This window comes from Lucilia cuprina, chromosome 3 (assembly GCF_022045245.1).
Source record: "Lucilia cuprina isolate Lc7/37 chromosome 3, ASM2204524v1, whole genome shotgun sequence".
Taxonomy (NCBI): domain Eukaryota; kingdom Metazoa; phylum Arthropoda; class Insecta; order Diptera; family Calliphoridae; genus Lucilia; species Lucilia cuprina.
Genome location: NC_060951.1, coordinates 48837968 through 48853042, shown reverse-complemented (window position 1 = coordinate 48853042; position 15075 = coordinate 48837968). Strand labels below are relative to the sequence as shown.

The 15075-nt window shown below is 27.6% G+C and overlaps 1 protein-coding gene and 1 long non-coding RNA gene across 10 annotated transcripts in view; one reads left to right on the top strand and one right to left on the bottom strand.

Moving 5' to 3' along the window:
- Positions 1-15075, bottom strand: part of LOC124418878 — a 668817-nt gene that overhangs the window by 103186 nt on the left and 550556 nt on the right. The window lies entirely within an intron of this gene.
- The window catches only part of LOC111675736 (proton channel OtopLc), a 74787-nt gene that overhangs the window by 21325 nt on the left and 38387 nt on the right, over positions 1-15075 (top strand). For 4 of the 9 annotated variants that reach the window (XM_046946632.1, XM_046946637.1, XM_046946633.1 and 1 more), the window contains exons 2-3: positions 9594-10014; positions 13448-13581. In XM_046946632.1, the coding sequence (XP_046802588.1) occupies positions 9883-10014; positions 13448-13581 (266 nt within the window). In that variant the 5' untranslated portion in view covers positions 9594-9882. Of the gene's footprint in view, positions 1-9593; positions 10033-13447; positions 13582-14161; positions 14225-15075 lie in introns of all 9 variants that reach the window. The other 5 variants (XM_046946630.1, XM_046946636.1, XM_046946635.1 and 2 more) reach the window with 2 other exon arrangements.

The window sequence follows — 15075 nt, the reverse complement described above, 5'->3', positions numbered from 1 at the left end:
AGTGTTTGTAAGTGAATTTTGACCTTTAAATCATTTTCTGAAGGGGAGTTCTATAAAACTAGGTTTTGTCGACCTTTGTTAACATAATAGATCATTTAAGTTAATTATAAGCCAAAAGGCCCTATTTGGGGGGTACGGTTGTATGGGGGCTAGTCGAAATAATGGACCGATTTTAACCATTAGGCTTCGTCCTTGGGCCAAAAGAAGCTTGTGTGCCAAATTTCATCCAATTATCTTGAAAATTGCGACCTGTACCTTGCGCACAAGGTTTACATGGACAGCCAGCCAGCCACACGGACGGACATAGCTTAATCGACTCAGAAAATGATTCTAAGCCGATTGGTATACTTTAAGGTGGGTATAGGACGAATATTTTTGTATGTTACAAACCCATATAAACCCCTCCCACTAAAGTAGTGTAGGGTATAAAAACTAAATTTTTTCATAAATTAAATAGGCAATACCAGAAGAGACCTACTAGTGCTATTAAATCGAATTTCGTGGTTAATAACTACCACTCATTACCAAGTAATGCATGAAATAACAAATGGTTATTAACAAACAAATGACAATTTTTCTCTCCGATATTTGTACAACTATATATTAATGTCAGGTTAAGTGAATGCATGTTTTGTTTTTAGACCTTGGTTATAGGCTTATTAGATCTTGACCTGGCTCTCCGTATTACCCTTCTTATATAACTGCGAACAATATGAACTTAAATATTGTTAGTATGAAACTTAAGGATTATAGCTTTAATGGTTTTCCAAATATAAAAATTTTTGCATTTTATTTCTATAGGTGGTGCCACGTCCCCGATTTTATTCTAGGATTGTCAAAATTATTCATGCAAAATATGAGAATTTCCAATCAATTAGTTTCTAGATATTCTACTTCTTGTAATTAATTCAGATGAAAGGAGCCACGCCCCCAAACTGATAGCAAAATAACTACAAAAACATTTCAGAACTATAGGAGGTGCAATAGTGGGCGTTATTGTCAGTTCGCCCATTTTAATTTATAATTTTGTCTCTATTTATCCGTAATTTAATTTGATTTTAATATAAGAATAAAATTAATAATTAATTTTATTTAAAATATTTTCTATTATTGTCAACATAACATTTCCCCTATAAAATCATCATAAAATATTTACAACCAACAATTACATTCATATTAATTTTATCTTTATAAAAACACAAAAAAAGAAATATAATTTAATAACTACAACAGAAATTACTTCCTGCTTAAATTAAATTACTTTACCATAATACAAATATGTATATGAGTATTTGTATGCAGCTTGTTGCATGCTACTTATAAATAATTTACATTTAAAGAAAATTCATAGACAGATACAATCCATAAACAATAAAATATTTATATTATTTGTGATTTGTTTTTTTTTTCATTTTACATTATAATTTACATATTCAAATATATCTAGATATTTACAAGAGTAGATTCAAACATTTACTTTTTGTTTAAGATCATCTTAATTGTGCACACGAGTGTCTTTATGCTCTAATAATAAAACACATACTTTTCAAATAGACACATTATACATACTTACTGAATTTTGAATGCAGTATCTTTTGGATACAAATATGTAAAGTATGTATTTATTATGCCGGTGTTAGTAGACAAGCACTTAAGCCGGGCTACACACAAGCATCCGTGTTACAGAGATATATAGAACTCTCATATGTACGTTGGTTTTTGAACAACTTTTAAATATGTAATTTTTGTGTATTTGCAACTGTAAACAATTTCTAATTTCTATGTCATTTTATTATTACTTCTTTCTTTATTTTGTTTTCGTCTCTTTCATCTGTTGTAACAAGATTCATATCGTGTGTGAGCAAAAATTTTGATACTTTTTCCTCTTATACCAAATAGGTATGGGATGTATGATTGACTGAATGTATGTTGCCATTTGCTTGAGATTTTCATATGGTAATTTATAACGAGTGTAGAACATGGTAGAGTGTTTCTTTTTTGTGTGTAAATGGTGTTTATATAGCTGCTTTAAACATTAATCATAGACGCCGGCAATTGCTTTTTACATCTAACAAAAAAAAATGTATAAAAAACAAAATCCAAATTCTGTATCATTATAATTAGCCGAAAAAAACATTAGCCCTCTTATTTGGGATATTTTTGAGGGGAACAAAAAAAAATATAAAATTAGTATGTGTTGAATTTTTTTAAGAAAACTATTAATAATAAACGGATGTGCGGATATTAATGTGTGACCACCTGTGTGCATGCACGCTACTGTAGACGTCCATATTTTTTCACTAAGGAAAAAAAAATATAGTCAATTCTATGTAGTTCTAGTTTATTTCTCGTCCAGAACTAGTTCAGTTCTACTTCAGTTCCAGTTCAGTTCTAGTTTAGTTCTAGTTCAGTTCTAGTTTCAATCTAGTTCAGTTCTAGTTCAGTTCTAGTTCAGTTCTAGTTCAGTTCTAGTTCAGTTCTAGTTCAGTTCTAGTTCAGTTCTAGTTCAGTTCTAGTTCAGTTCTAGTTCAGTACTAGTTCAGTTCCAGTTCAGTTCTAGTTCAGTTCTAGTTCAGTTCTAGTTCATTCTACCTCAGTTGTAGTTCATTTCTAGTTTAGTGTGAAAACATAAAACTGAGCACTCTGGTTGTTAAACATGCATTATCATGATTTAAAGAAATTCTATTAAAAGGAATTTTATAGAACTTTTAATTTCTTCAACTATTACCGAAAATGTATAATAATAATTATTTTAATACATTAGGGTAGCAAATTACACTTTTGTAATTTACCGTTTAATACAATTTTTCAAAATTATGAGTTGAAGCCAGGTTCAATTTTAATTTAAAATTATAATAATTTGTAAAACAAATATTTCTGTATAATATAAATATATAAATAAATATTTAATTTATAAATATTTCTGTTCAAACCTTTTATATACTAAGTAATATCTCCATTTATTTATGCATTTCTTTTGTTGTAAATAAAATAAACAGTTAAAGTTTATTCAACTTTGCAATGTAATTTATTTATTATAGACCATATAAATATATATTTGTCTCAATTTAATGTAATTCTTTTTACACAAAAACAAATATACATATTTATACATTATTATCGTCATCATCATCGCCATCATTATCGTCGCAATTGCATACAATACACGTAACAATGGTTTAAAAACGACACATTAAAAGAACATCCAAACGTTCTGTCTGTTTTTAAGCCAACAATAATATATACATATTTTTTATATTTTTTCCAGCCAGTAGCACAATTAAACACTTGAAAATTAAACAGAAAGTATGTAACTACATTATTTTACACTTTTAGTTTAGTGGAACATTTAAAGTTTTTTTGATTTGTTCAAATAGCATTTTATTACTTTTTAATAAAGTTTTGAATTTGCTTGTAGTTATTTACAGTGAGTAACATTATAGGGTTAAGTTATCGATCATGGTGGGCAATGCTTACTCAAAACAATTAGGAATAAACGATAGACTAGACTATAGATTATAGACTGGACTATAGACTAGACTATAGACTAGACTATAGACTAGACTATAGACTAGACTATAGACTAGACTATAGTTTAGACTATAGACTAGACTATAGACTAGACTATAGACTAGACTATAGACTAGACTATAGACTAGACTATAGACTAGACTAAAGACTAGACTATAGACTAGACTATAGACTAGACTATAGACTAGACTATAGACTAGACTATTGACCAGACTATAGACTAGACTATAAACTAGACTATAGACTAGACCATAGACTAGATTATAGACTGGACTATAGACTAGACTATAGACTTGACTATATACTAGACTATAGACTAGACTATAAACTAGACTAGACTATAGACTAGACTATAGACTGGACCATAGACTAGACTATAGACTAGACTATAGGCTAGAGTATAGACTACACTATAGACTAGACTATAGACTAGACTATAGACTAGACTATAGACTAGACTATACTAAAGACTAAACTATTGACAACACCACAGACTAGACTACTGACCAGACAATATACTATCCTTAGGGATTTAGAAAATTCATCATCGTTTTGTTTTTCCACCCACTGTACATAATCATATGCATGCTTTTGCCATACAGTTACAAACCCATACTTAGTACCTAGTATTTATTTTCATTAATGTGTCTCTGTTCATCTAGGTGGAACGTTAACTACACTTTTTATACTTTTCATACTCGTTCAAATTTCAAAAGTTTAAATAGATTTGAGAAGGGACAGAAATAAAGAAAATAGTTTTGAACCGATTTGTATGCGATTTTATACTTTATATGTTTTTATGTGATGTTGTTTGTTATTTTTGCAAACATATTTTAATGATTATGTTTTTTTCTAATTGAGGGTTTTTTTTCGTTTTACTCATTTAAAATTTTTTGTTAAAAAACTGATATTTAGTTGTCATTTATTTAATATGATTTGGTGCTGTAAAAACAGAGATTGAGAAAAAATGTGTAAAATAAAAGTCATAAAATACAAATAAAATTTAAAGTTCATATTCTAAGTTTAAACGTGGGATCATGATGTCATTTAGTATTTGAATTGGAATTTGTTGATGCATTGAATGATTATATATATTTTTTTTATTTTATTTATTTTTTTAGTGACAAAAGTGAAATATTTTTTTTTAGATTTGAAGGTAATTGTTGATAATAATTGCAAAGGTTCACGTGCAAATGCGATGTATTTTGATTATTTTTTGTAAGTCCAAAATAGCTGCTGATTATATCATCAAAAATGGTATAATTTATTTTAAAGCAAATGTTTGATAACGTCGTTTTAGGTCCACATTGTAGGACAAGAAGATCAAAAGATAGGATCAGACAATGTCTCTCAAATATAAGTTTTGTTTTGGAACCGCAATAAATTAATTACAGATCCGCCAAATAATTTCCCATTTCTTCAGTTTTAGAATATAGTTTATAGAGAGCGTTTTGTGGGATGGCCTCTATACATTGTACATAGGTTGCGTTTAGAATTCAACCCTAACTTCTAGATCTAAATGCAATTCTCGGATTATTTTCGCAATTATTTCAGTAAGTAGGGGTTCTTTAGAAAAAATAATCCAGAGTACAGATCTTTAATGTTCAAACTAATACTATAATATATCTGCTAAAATTTAACTTTTCGGCCTGATTTGTTCATTTCTTAAGATTTAGAATAAATTTTATATGGATGTGCCATGTTGGTTAGTCTTTAGCTAGTCTTTAAAGAGAACTGATTAAGAATCCAACCCTTACATAAAGATTTAAATAAAATTTTAAGATTATTTTCGCAACTTTTTCGGCGAACATGTTTTCTTTTAGGGAAACAGTTCTGTTTTTGTAAAATCTAAGTATATGTATCACAAATAAATTCCTTATCCACCTTCTGTTTTCGACTTTTAACCGAGGGCATGTTCATTTAAATACCGCAACTCTTTAAGTAAGTCTACTTTTGGGAAAGTGTTTATCTAAAGAACAGATTTTAATGCCCATTCCAACACCGGGAAATTCCTTTGACTTTCCTTACCTAATTTCACATTCCTTAAATTTTAGAACTAAGTTTGTTGAGATGCTTTGTGTAGGAGAATTAGAGTCCACCGTTGACTTCTAAAGAAGCAATTCTTAAATGTATATTGAAGGGGCTTAGATTTTGTTAAATCTAGCAGTTGTCATAAGATCATCTTCATACGAGAAATCTTTTAATACAATACTTTATTCGTCATTGAACCCTAAATTGAAAGCGTATTAGCTAAAGGAACAGATATTCGAAATTCATTGTATTACTACATCCTCGATTGATCGAGGATCTGGTAATTTTGAAAGCAGAGTTAATAGACATTATAGGAATTCAGATCACATTTTACTTTTACTTTTTATATTTGCACACTTTATTCCAGTAATTTTGAATCGCTTTTTCAGAGGTGCGCTTTTTACTGAAGCATCTCCGGTTTCTAGTAAAAACTTCTACAGCGGTGTGTTTTAGATGTCAACTATATAAATTGACGTAATTGACTCTATAAGATATAAGTACATTAGTATGCAATATAAAGTTTGTGACATAAATATATATTATTAGACTACAACTTTACAACTATCCGAGGTTAAAACGGTAATTCAAGAATATTGAAATGTATAACATTGGAGCAGGGAGACTATTTATTCTGATAGATTCGGTAGTTTTTGTAAAGTTATCACGACATCATGTTTATTAAAGAAAATCTAACAATATAATGTTTTTCCCCTTTCTATATTTAGACCATAAAAATCGTGTTCAGTTTATTCTTCGTTAACCGAATATAAAAGTACTGTGATACAGACAGAAGGAACGATATTTTTTTAATAACAGGGAACTTAATTAGAGTTAAATAGTAAAGAGGAAAGGGAGTCTATAATTATGGAATTTACAAACATTAATATTACTTTCCACGCTTTTTATAATACTTATAATGAAGAAGAAGGTTTGCTATTTATAGGTTTTTTATAGGTATTTCTACTTTTGCTCATAAAACCTAATTAGGAAATTGTTCGTTAAATACAACCTAGTGATTTGCATTCATAATCGGAATAATATAATCATACCTTCGTAATACAATCATCAATACTCAAGAACTTTTTAAGTTGGTAGTAAAATTATGTCACTTCACACTTGTGCTTTATTATTTTAATATCAAAGATAAACATTTTTGTATACTTCCCACAAAATATGACAAATATAATTAACACTTTTTTTTACTAAGATTTTGGTAAAACTTCTTAATTGGTTTCATTCATTTTTTTCTATTAACAAGTGTAACAAACAAATTTCTTGACATCTAAAAAGAACTATGTGGTGGAATTTTTGTTTGTGATTTTAATTTACATAAATTCTTGGTTCATGATGGATTTTGCTGTTGCTGTATTAATAAATTATGTGCAAATTATTTATGTTAATAATTTTTTTGTATATAATAAACAACAAATCACTTTTGCTAACAACAATGGTCAAAATAAAAACAAAGCCAAGTATAGTAATTTAACTGGTTTTAAGTGTTGTTGTTTATTTAAGTTGTTTGTCTAACTACTTAATTACCCAATAACAATAATAAAAAGATTATTAAAATTTCTTCAAAAAATTCTTCGCATTACATTTTATTATTCAAATGTAGATTTGAAATTATTAAATGAAGACAATTAAAATATATTAAGCTACAACGAATTGAAAATACGCTTCAATAAAAATATAATTGAAAAAAACAGCTCTATCGCCTATAGCACAAGTTATAAATAGGGTTCCATAAATCGTCTTTCGAATAATCGAACAATCGACTTTTTGTCGAAAAAAGTCGAAGTCGAATATATTGTTCCAAAAAAGTCGATAACTCAAAAAGTCTAAAAGTCGACTTTTAATTAAATGAAAGAAGTCGAAAAATCGACTTTTCATAAAATGCAAAAAGTTGAAAAGTCAATTTTTCGTTTAACTATATAACCCTAGCTATATAGTTGAACTATTAGACGAAATACTAATGATTTTAGCATTAAAAATTTTGTAAAATATCAAAAAGATTTCAAAATTTCTAAAAATTTTAAACAATTTGAAAAATTCTAAACTTTTTGAAATTACATATTAAATGAATAACTTAACATCACCCCCCCTAGCATAGATACAATAATTACTTTGGTGTGTCTAAACATGACGATGATTATAACTAAATTGTATACTAACTGGTTAAACTAGACATTTGTCAGAAAACAAAAGCGAAATAAATAAAATAATGAATTTTAAAACAAAACATCACGTCATTAGTATAAAAGAGATTACGAAAGTTTTTTTGTTTTGTTTTAAAAAATTTAAAGAATATTTTTTAATAATAATTTAAATAATTTTTAGAATTTGTATTTTTATAGTCTTCAAATTACTTTAATAGATCATATCCGTCTATGGGTTTGTCAGTAATTTTTATGATGATGGGAAAATGTTAATATTTTTATTACAAATATTAATGTTAAGTGCTATTTAATTACCAAATATAAGTTAAAAATATGGTACTTTAGCTTTTGCTTAAAGGATTATTATTTTGATCATTTCGAAATAAAAATCCAAATTTACTAGTTTTATCATTTTCACTTTATGGAATTTTATGTTATATTTTTATTTATTAAATATTTGAAAATAGAAGCATTTAATGACTTTTTAGGTCCGCGGCAAAACAATCAGGTTTTCAATATTTTTCTAAAGTTCAATTTTATTTACAATGTCCCATTTTTCCTACAAAAATAGTCGATTTACCGAATTTTTTAATAAGCTTGTCAACTTTCAATTTTTCGACAAATATTCGATTAAAGTCATATTCATTTATTAACATTTAAAAATACGCATTAAAAAAAGAATATAAAATGTCAAAATCAGCTGACATGTTCGTACGCCGCTTGTGACGCTTATAAAATTAGAAAGTAAATCTACTTGAAGCATTCCACGAGTCAAGGCGTTCGACGCTTTTGTTCATGTAACTTTCAGCATACAATTACATTGATTCTACTTGTTTGACAGTAGCGTAGACTGCGAGAATGAGTAACACGCGTTTTGTGACCTCCAAATTAATGGTCTTATCAGTGTGGTTATATAACATTATCTAAGCAAAAATAAAACGAAGTAGTTCCAAATGAATAACATTATCACTACTTCAAAAGTAGCACTAAGTGAATTTTTTTCACATTCTGTGGAATTGATGTTTATTGACTTCCAAAGAAGCGAAAAGGAAACCAATTTTTATTGAGTTGCAGGTATATTTTTTTTGTACAGAAATTTTTTGAATTAAACAAATTTTATTTTGGAGTCAATTCTATAATACTATAATTTAACTTCCTAATAACTTCTAAAAAAGAACTTAAAAAATTACTTCCTAAGAATCGCTTCAGCTATAGTGTATTTGAAATTAAATGAAAAGTGTTAAAATCATAAATTCTTTTTCAGTATTTTTCAGTACTTCCATGGAGAAAAGTATCATCATTATATAACATTACTGCTAGGCCTGAGCTATAGCCTGAGGAATTACTCTTCTCCATTCATATCTAGTTCCTCGTAGTGAAAAGTGAATGCTAACTTTTGGGGTTTGCTCTCATTCATACGTGCCATGTGTCTTACCTATCTTAGGCATTGCACTTTCATAAGTATTATCTCTTTCAGATAATTCGAGAAGTAGTTGCAGATGTTTAGTTCGTATGATTTCAAAACTAAAGTGTAACTAAAGATGTTTATCTTAAGAAAATACATACGAAGAAATTATTGGGCAAAGATTTTATAGGAAAAGTTAATTTAGCATGAAAACTTATGAGTTGTTGTAGAGAGACCAACGCCTTGACTTCTTATACATGTGTTCAGTTTTTCACGAACACCCTACAAAATTGGATTCGTGAAATCAAAAATATGATATTAAAATTCAAATTTTTTATTTAAGAATTCTTAGATTTGAATACATTGTAGGAGCAAAATGGTATTTAATTCTATTGACTTCCTTAAACTTAAATTTCTACACCTTTACTTCACCTTAACTAATATATATTTTCTCATTCTTTTACTTACAGCATGGCCCACTCCTTCTATAGCCAGCAAACAAAGCTAAACACCAATAACAACCAATGGAATTTCCACAAAATTGACTGATTTTTTCGAAAAAAATATATATTTTACACAAATTTTGATACTAACTAAATATTTAGAACATAACAAAATATTTAGATTTTCTAAAATATTTTTTCATCAAAAAAAAATTTTCCCCCAAAAAAAACCCTTAAAATATAGTTAAAACCTATTACCTTCCCCTGATCCCGTGAACAAAATCCTACAACCAAAAATTGCCTAAAGCCTAAAGGTATGCAGCGTTGTCCCTATATACATGAGATGAGAGAACGTTTATTAAACGATCAGAATCGTGAATCATTACCTTTGGAACAAATGGAGCGTGCAAATCTATTAGACAATCGTCAATCAGCTGAATTACAACAGGTCGGCACTATAGTTAAGGTAGGGGCGTAACAACAGACTACTCGTTACAAGGATTTGAAACAAAAAATAAAAAAAAACGAATTACATAAATTTTAACAAATTAACTGTGTTACATTTAATATTTAATAAAACAATAAAAATATTTTATTTGTTTATTTTTTTACCAAACAGTTTACATTTTATTGTTTGCTGCTGTTATTTTTCTACTTCCTCGTTATGAAAATTATCCTTGCACGAGTAATGTTGGCCCTTTACTTTTCTTTAAAAATAAATATTTTTTTGTAAATTCATTTAAAATTAATTGATCATAATTAAGTTGCTCAAAAATAAAAACTCATCATTCATCATCAACAAAAATCATAATTCATCATAAATCACATTCATTATCATTAAAATTCTATTAAATGTAATTAATAAAATCATTTAAGTTTTTTTCTCATTTAAACGATTAAATTTGTTTTATCATATTATATTCTTAGTAGATTTGCTAATTTTATACATAAAACATACTGAAAATAAACATAAAATTGGAATTGAAATAAAAAAACGCATTAAATTTAAACCACACTTTCAAAAATTCAAAATTTCATATAAAGACTAGTTTTCTTTACAGAAAAACACAGCTTAAATTACACTTGATTTACAAATAGTTTAATTCATTTGCATGATTTGTTTTTCACAATATGTTTTTGTATCTATTGTTATACATTTTTTGAAGTTTTTAATTACAGAAATGTTGAAAGGTGTAAATATAAATGTTTATTCTTAATCCGAACGTATGGATACAAAATTAATCGAGCAATTAATGTTACTCAACATTATAATGCATAGTACAGTGGGATATAAGTTATATTTTTTAATCATAAATCAATGCAGGGTTGCTTTTAAACTTATGTTTACATAAATTTTATGTTTTTGGTCTACTAAGCCCTAATGCAAATAAATTCGGTTTAGGGAACTTCTTTAAAAACCGCAAGGTTAATCAGCAATTGTTACCCTAGATGTTATATATTAAAGTATAAATCCAAATAACCTTCAACTCATTTGCCCACTGTAAATAGTTTATTTTACAAAAATGTGTATTCTTTTGTTCAGATTTATTTACTTAAGCGTGACCATAGCATTTAACTACAAAGTGAAGGTCACCTGTCAAACATATAATAGAGCTATCAGATAAAGTGATTTATTTAGAATAAAATTTATAGAACTGCGTACTGAGTTTGGTGCTATAAACTCTGTTTTATTATACCTACTCATTATTAAAAATATTATATTGCAAACCAGAGGCTGATCAAAAGAAAGTTATTACTAGACTCGTTATATGTAATGTAGTCGGAATGTAGTTGATGTTAAAAAGTAAGTGCAAGTCTTTACCAGATTTTTGCTTATAATATTTTCCAATGTATTTTAATACTTTTAAAACCTCCCTTGCTGATTCTTTGCGCTTTCAAGAACATCACGAAATATGTGGCCTCCGTTTCATTTACATAGCATATTACCCTGACAAAGGACCAAATCTTGGTGTGATTAGAACCCATGGAAAAGAGGTGGAACTTTAAGACTTTAAACTGGATATATGACTTCACTTCCCGCAAATTCCTTGGAATAATTTAACGTAGGGTCTAGTAAGAGAACTACATAATCTGAAACAACTGGTGGTCAGGACTATGTCCCGGCTAATCAGTTGGTTAAGGTTCCTCCCGAATCAATCTGGTATAAATATCGGATGTTGTTCTGCCGGGTAAAGTGAAATGTGTGAAATATGGCTAATATGGCAGGTGTTCACGTAAAGCACTTCGACATTCATTTATCTTTCATCTTCGAGAGAAGCGTATATAACTTCAAGAATTCGATTATATATGCTTTTAAGAACCTTTAAGTGTTAAATCGCCCATAAAAAAGAGAAAAAATTCTGAAAAATCAGTGAAAATATTTCCAAGAAAATAAATATGTTTGTAAAAATTACAGTCTTCTTTAGTTTCTTTAGTTTCGTCACTCCAAAGGATATTTCGCCATTTTTTCTCTCCCTCTGGCCCGCACCATTGTTTATGAGCCAACGCAAAAATTTTCCTCTTCCGTAGATTTGCTGTTTTGAGTAAGGGAACTTTTCGAGCAATTCTTCCTGGTAGTCCTGCCTCTAATAATCTTCGCCGAACCGTTCGTGGTGATATAACATTCCCTATTTTTAAAATTGCCTTTGAGGACTTGAAAGGATCACGTTTTGCTAAAGTTACTATGCGGTAGTCAGTAATTGGAGAGGTTTTCTTATGTCTTCCGCGGGTCTCAGTATTTTTTTGGGGCTTTAGTGCATTTGTAACAAAATTTTGTGACCGTCCTAAAGAATCGGCAATAAATTTGTATGAACTTCCCTGCTCCCGAAGTTGATAAACCGATCGTCTCTTTTCACTGCTACAATGGCGTCCACGACCCATTTTAAAATAATGTTGTTAAATTAAAATTAATAATTTGGCGGTAATTAATAAGATTTCACTTAAAATCGCAATTTCTTTCCCAAAAAATAGTATTTTTCTAACTTTAAAAATGTTACACCTATTTTATTGGCCAGCTCCCAAAGCAAATTAAACGAAAAAAAATAAAAATAAATACTACATGTGTTTCATTTAGTGGGAAAAATTCTACATCTTTTTTTTAAAAAAAAGTATCCCACACACCTATTTTTTTGTCCACATGTGTAGTACTTTCTATCATATTTAAGGACGAAAAAAAACTTATAAACAAAATTCATATTTTTGGAAAAAATAAAAAAAAAAGATTTAACAAAATAAAATTTTTATCTAAGAAGCAAGTTCATTTTCAAATTTCTATTATTTTGCTGCTGCAGCCAACCGAATCAGCACCATCAGGTTTCTGCAACAATCTTTTATAGATTTTTGGGTTTTTAATAAATTCTGAAAAATTGTGAGAGAATTGCTATATAAAATCCATAACTTTAATAAACTCAAATCAGTTTTATAGTTTTGATAAAAATATTATTTTAGAATTAAAAATGCATTAAAATTTTCCTCCAAAATTGCTACTAGTGTTTATTATATTCTGCATGTTTTATTCAATTCCAATTTTTTTTTTAAAGTAACGTTTTTTGTATATAAAAAAATTATTTAATATCCATTTGTTGAATGTTGAGTGATTTATTAGAAAAATATGTTTTGTAATAAAAATTAAACCATAATAGTTTATTAATTTTTTTAACATAATATTTCTATTAATTTCTTCCCCATTTACAAACAAACTCCACTTAAATATTTATGGCAAAACAAACACCAAAAACAAATCACTACATTGTTAACACTAACTAACATTTGTTACTGAAAACAAACATTTAAAATAAATCAAATTAATTGTTTAAACATAAAATTAAAAATAAAAAAAAACAAAATAAATGATTTGTTAAAATGATTTATAAACAAAACAGCTACATGCCGATGGGTATCACACAAGTCCAGCCCATCAAAGAACACCATTGGTGCCTAGAGATCTGGGAGAAGATTTCAATTTGGATTTCGATGATGATTTTCCAATCGATGCTAAACGGCCTAAAAATGCCAAGTAAGTAATGAAATTTCAACTGTTGTAATAATTAAACCCTTTAGATTATTTCCAATTGTAAAAACAAAACTAGTAAATGTCATTCCTTATATGAAAATTTTAAAGAATATTATTTAATTTCATTTATGTTATATTTTTAATGTAGGAAATTTTTAAGTTTTTATATCAAAACTCCTTGTGTTGTGCTTGTTGAGAATTAAAAAAAATACTTAATTTGTTAAAGATAAATTTAATGTTTATTTAGGGGAAAAAATTTTAAACACCATTTTATTATTATTTCTATGAAAACTTTTCAATACATTTATTATAATTATTTATTTCTGTGTTTTACTAACTGTTCATCTATTGGGTACTAATCATTTCTCAATTTTTTTATTACTGTCAAAATCTAAAAAAAATATTAAAAAAAAATTACCTAACGATATTTAATATTGATTACTTTTAATGTTTCTTTCTTTATTTTTTTGTGAAAAATCTCATGTTTTATTTGTGTTCCAAAAAAAAAATATGTATACACTTGTTATTTGTGAAATCGCGCGAAACCAAAAATTGAAAACCAAAATATTTATTGACATTCAAGTAACCAACAAAGAAACCAATCCAGCACACAACTGGAACAGATTTCTACACCACCATTCCGAAGGTTGGTTGGCACACAGAAAAAACAAAAAATTATTAAAAAAAAAAAAACAAAAATACATTTAATATTAATTTCAATATTTTTTCAATTTCTTAACAAAATTGGAATTATTTAATAACAAATTTTTAATTTTGCAAGCCTAGAGATATAGACTGACTGCATAATATAGCAAATAATTGCAATTAATTTATTCATATATTTTGTTAAATTCTTATTAGTATGTTGTGCTTTATGCAATAAATTTCATAGAATTATTAACGTTTTTTCCGCAATAGATTTTCTTTTCAATTTGTATTAGAAAATTACGCTTCTGTTGTTGCTTCAAATTTTTGTTTTAGTTCAGTTTCACTTGTACTTTTTTTATTGTTTATGATGTGGTGCATGATTTATGGTTGTTTTTGAATTCAACATTATATTTTCCAATTTCGTTTTTCTTTACAATTTTTTTATATCACTTTGTAAAATAAACTTGCACATTTGCACTCTATTTATTATGAATACCAGGCGCACTAATTTGTAATCATACATTTTTAAATGGAACATGGTGAAAAAATAGTTTATACAAAATGTTGTGTTTTTTTAACGTAATAAATACAGTCGTTATGAATAATTATATGGAAATAATTTTAAACTTATTAATTATGAAATGTTATTACTTAATGGGTTTACAATGCAAATCCTTTGGGGGTTAAAATTTTAAAAAATATCAAATTATTATTTTTTCTATAAAATTTATCTAAAAATTTTACTAGAACTGAACTAGAACTAGAACTGAACTAGAACTGAACTAGAACTGAACTAGAACTGAACTAGAACTGAACTAGAACTGAACTAGAACTGAACTAGAACTGAAC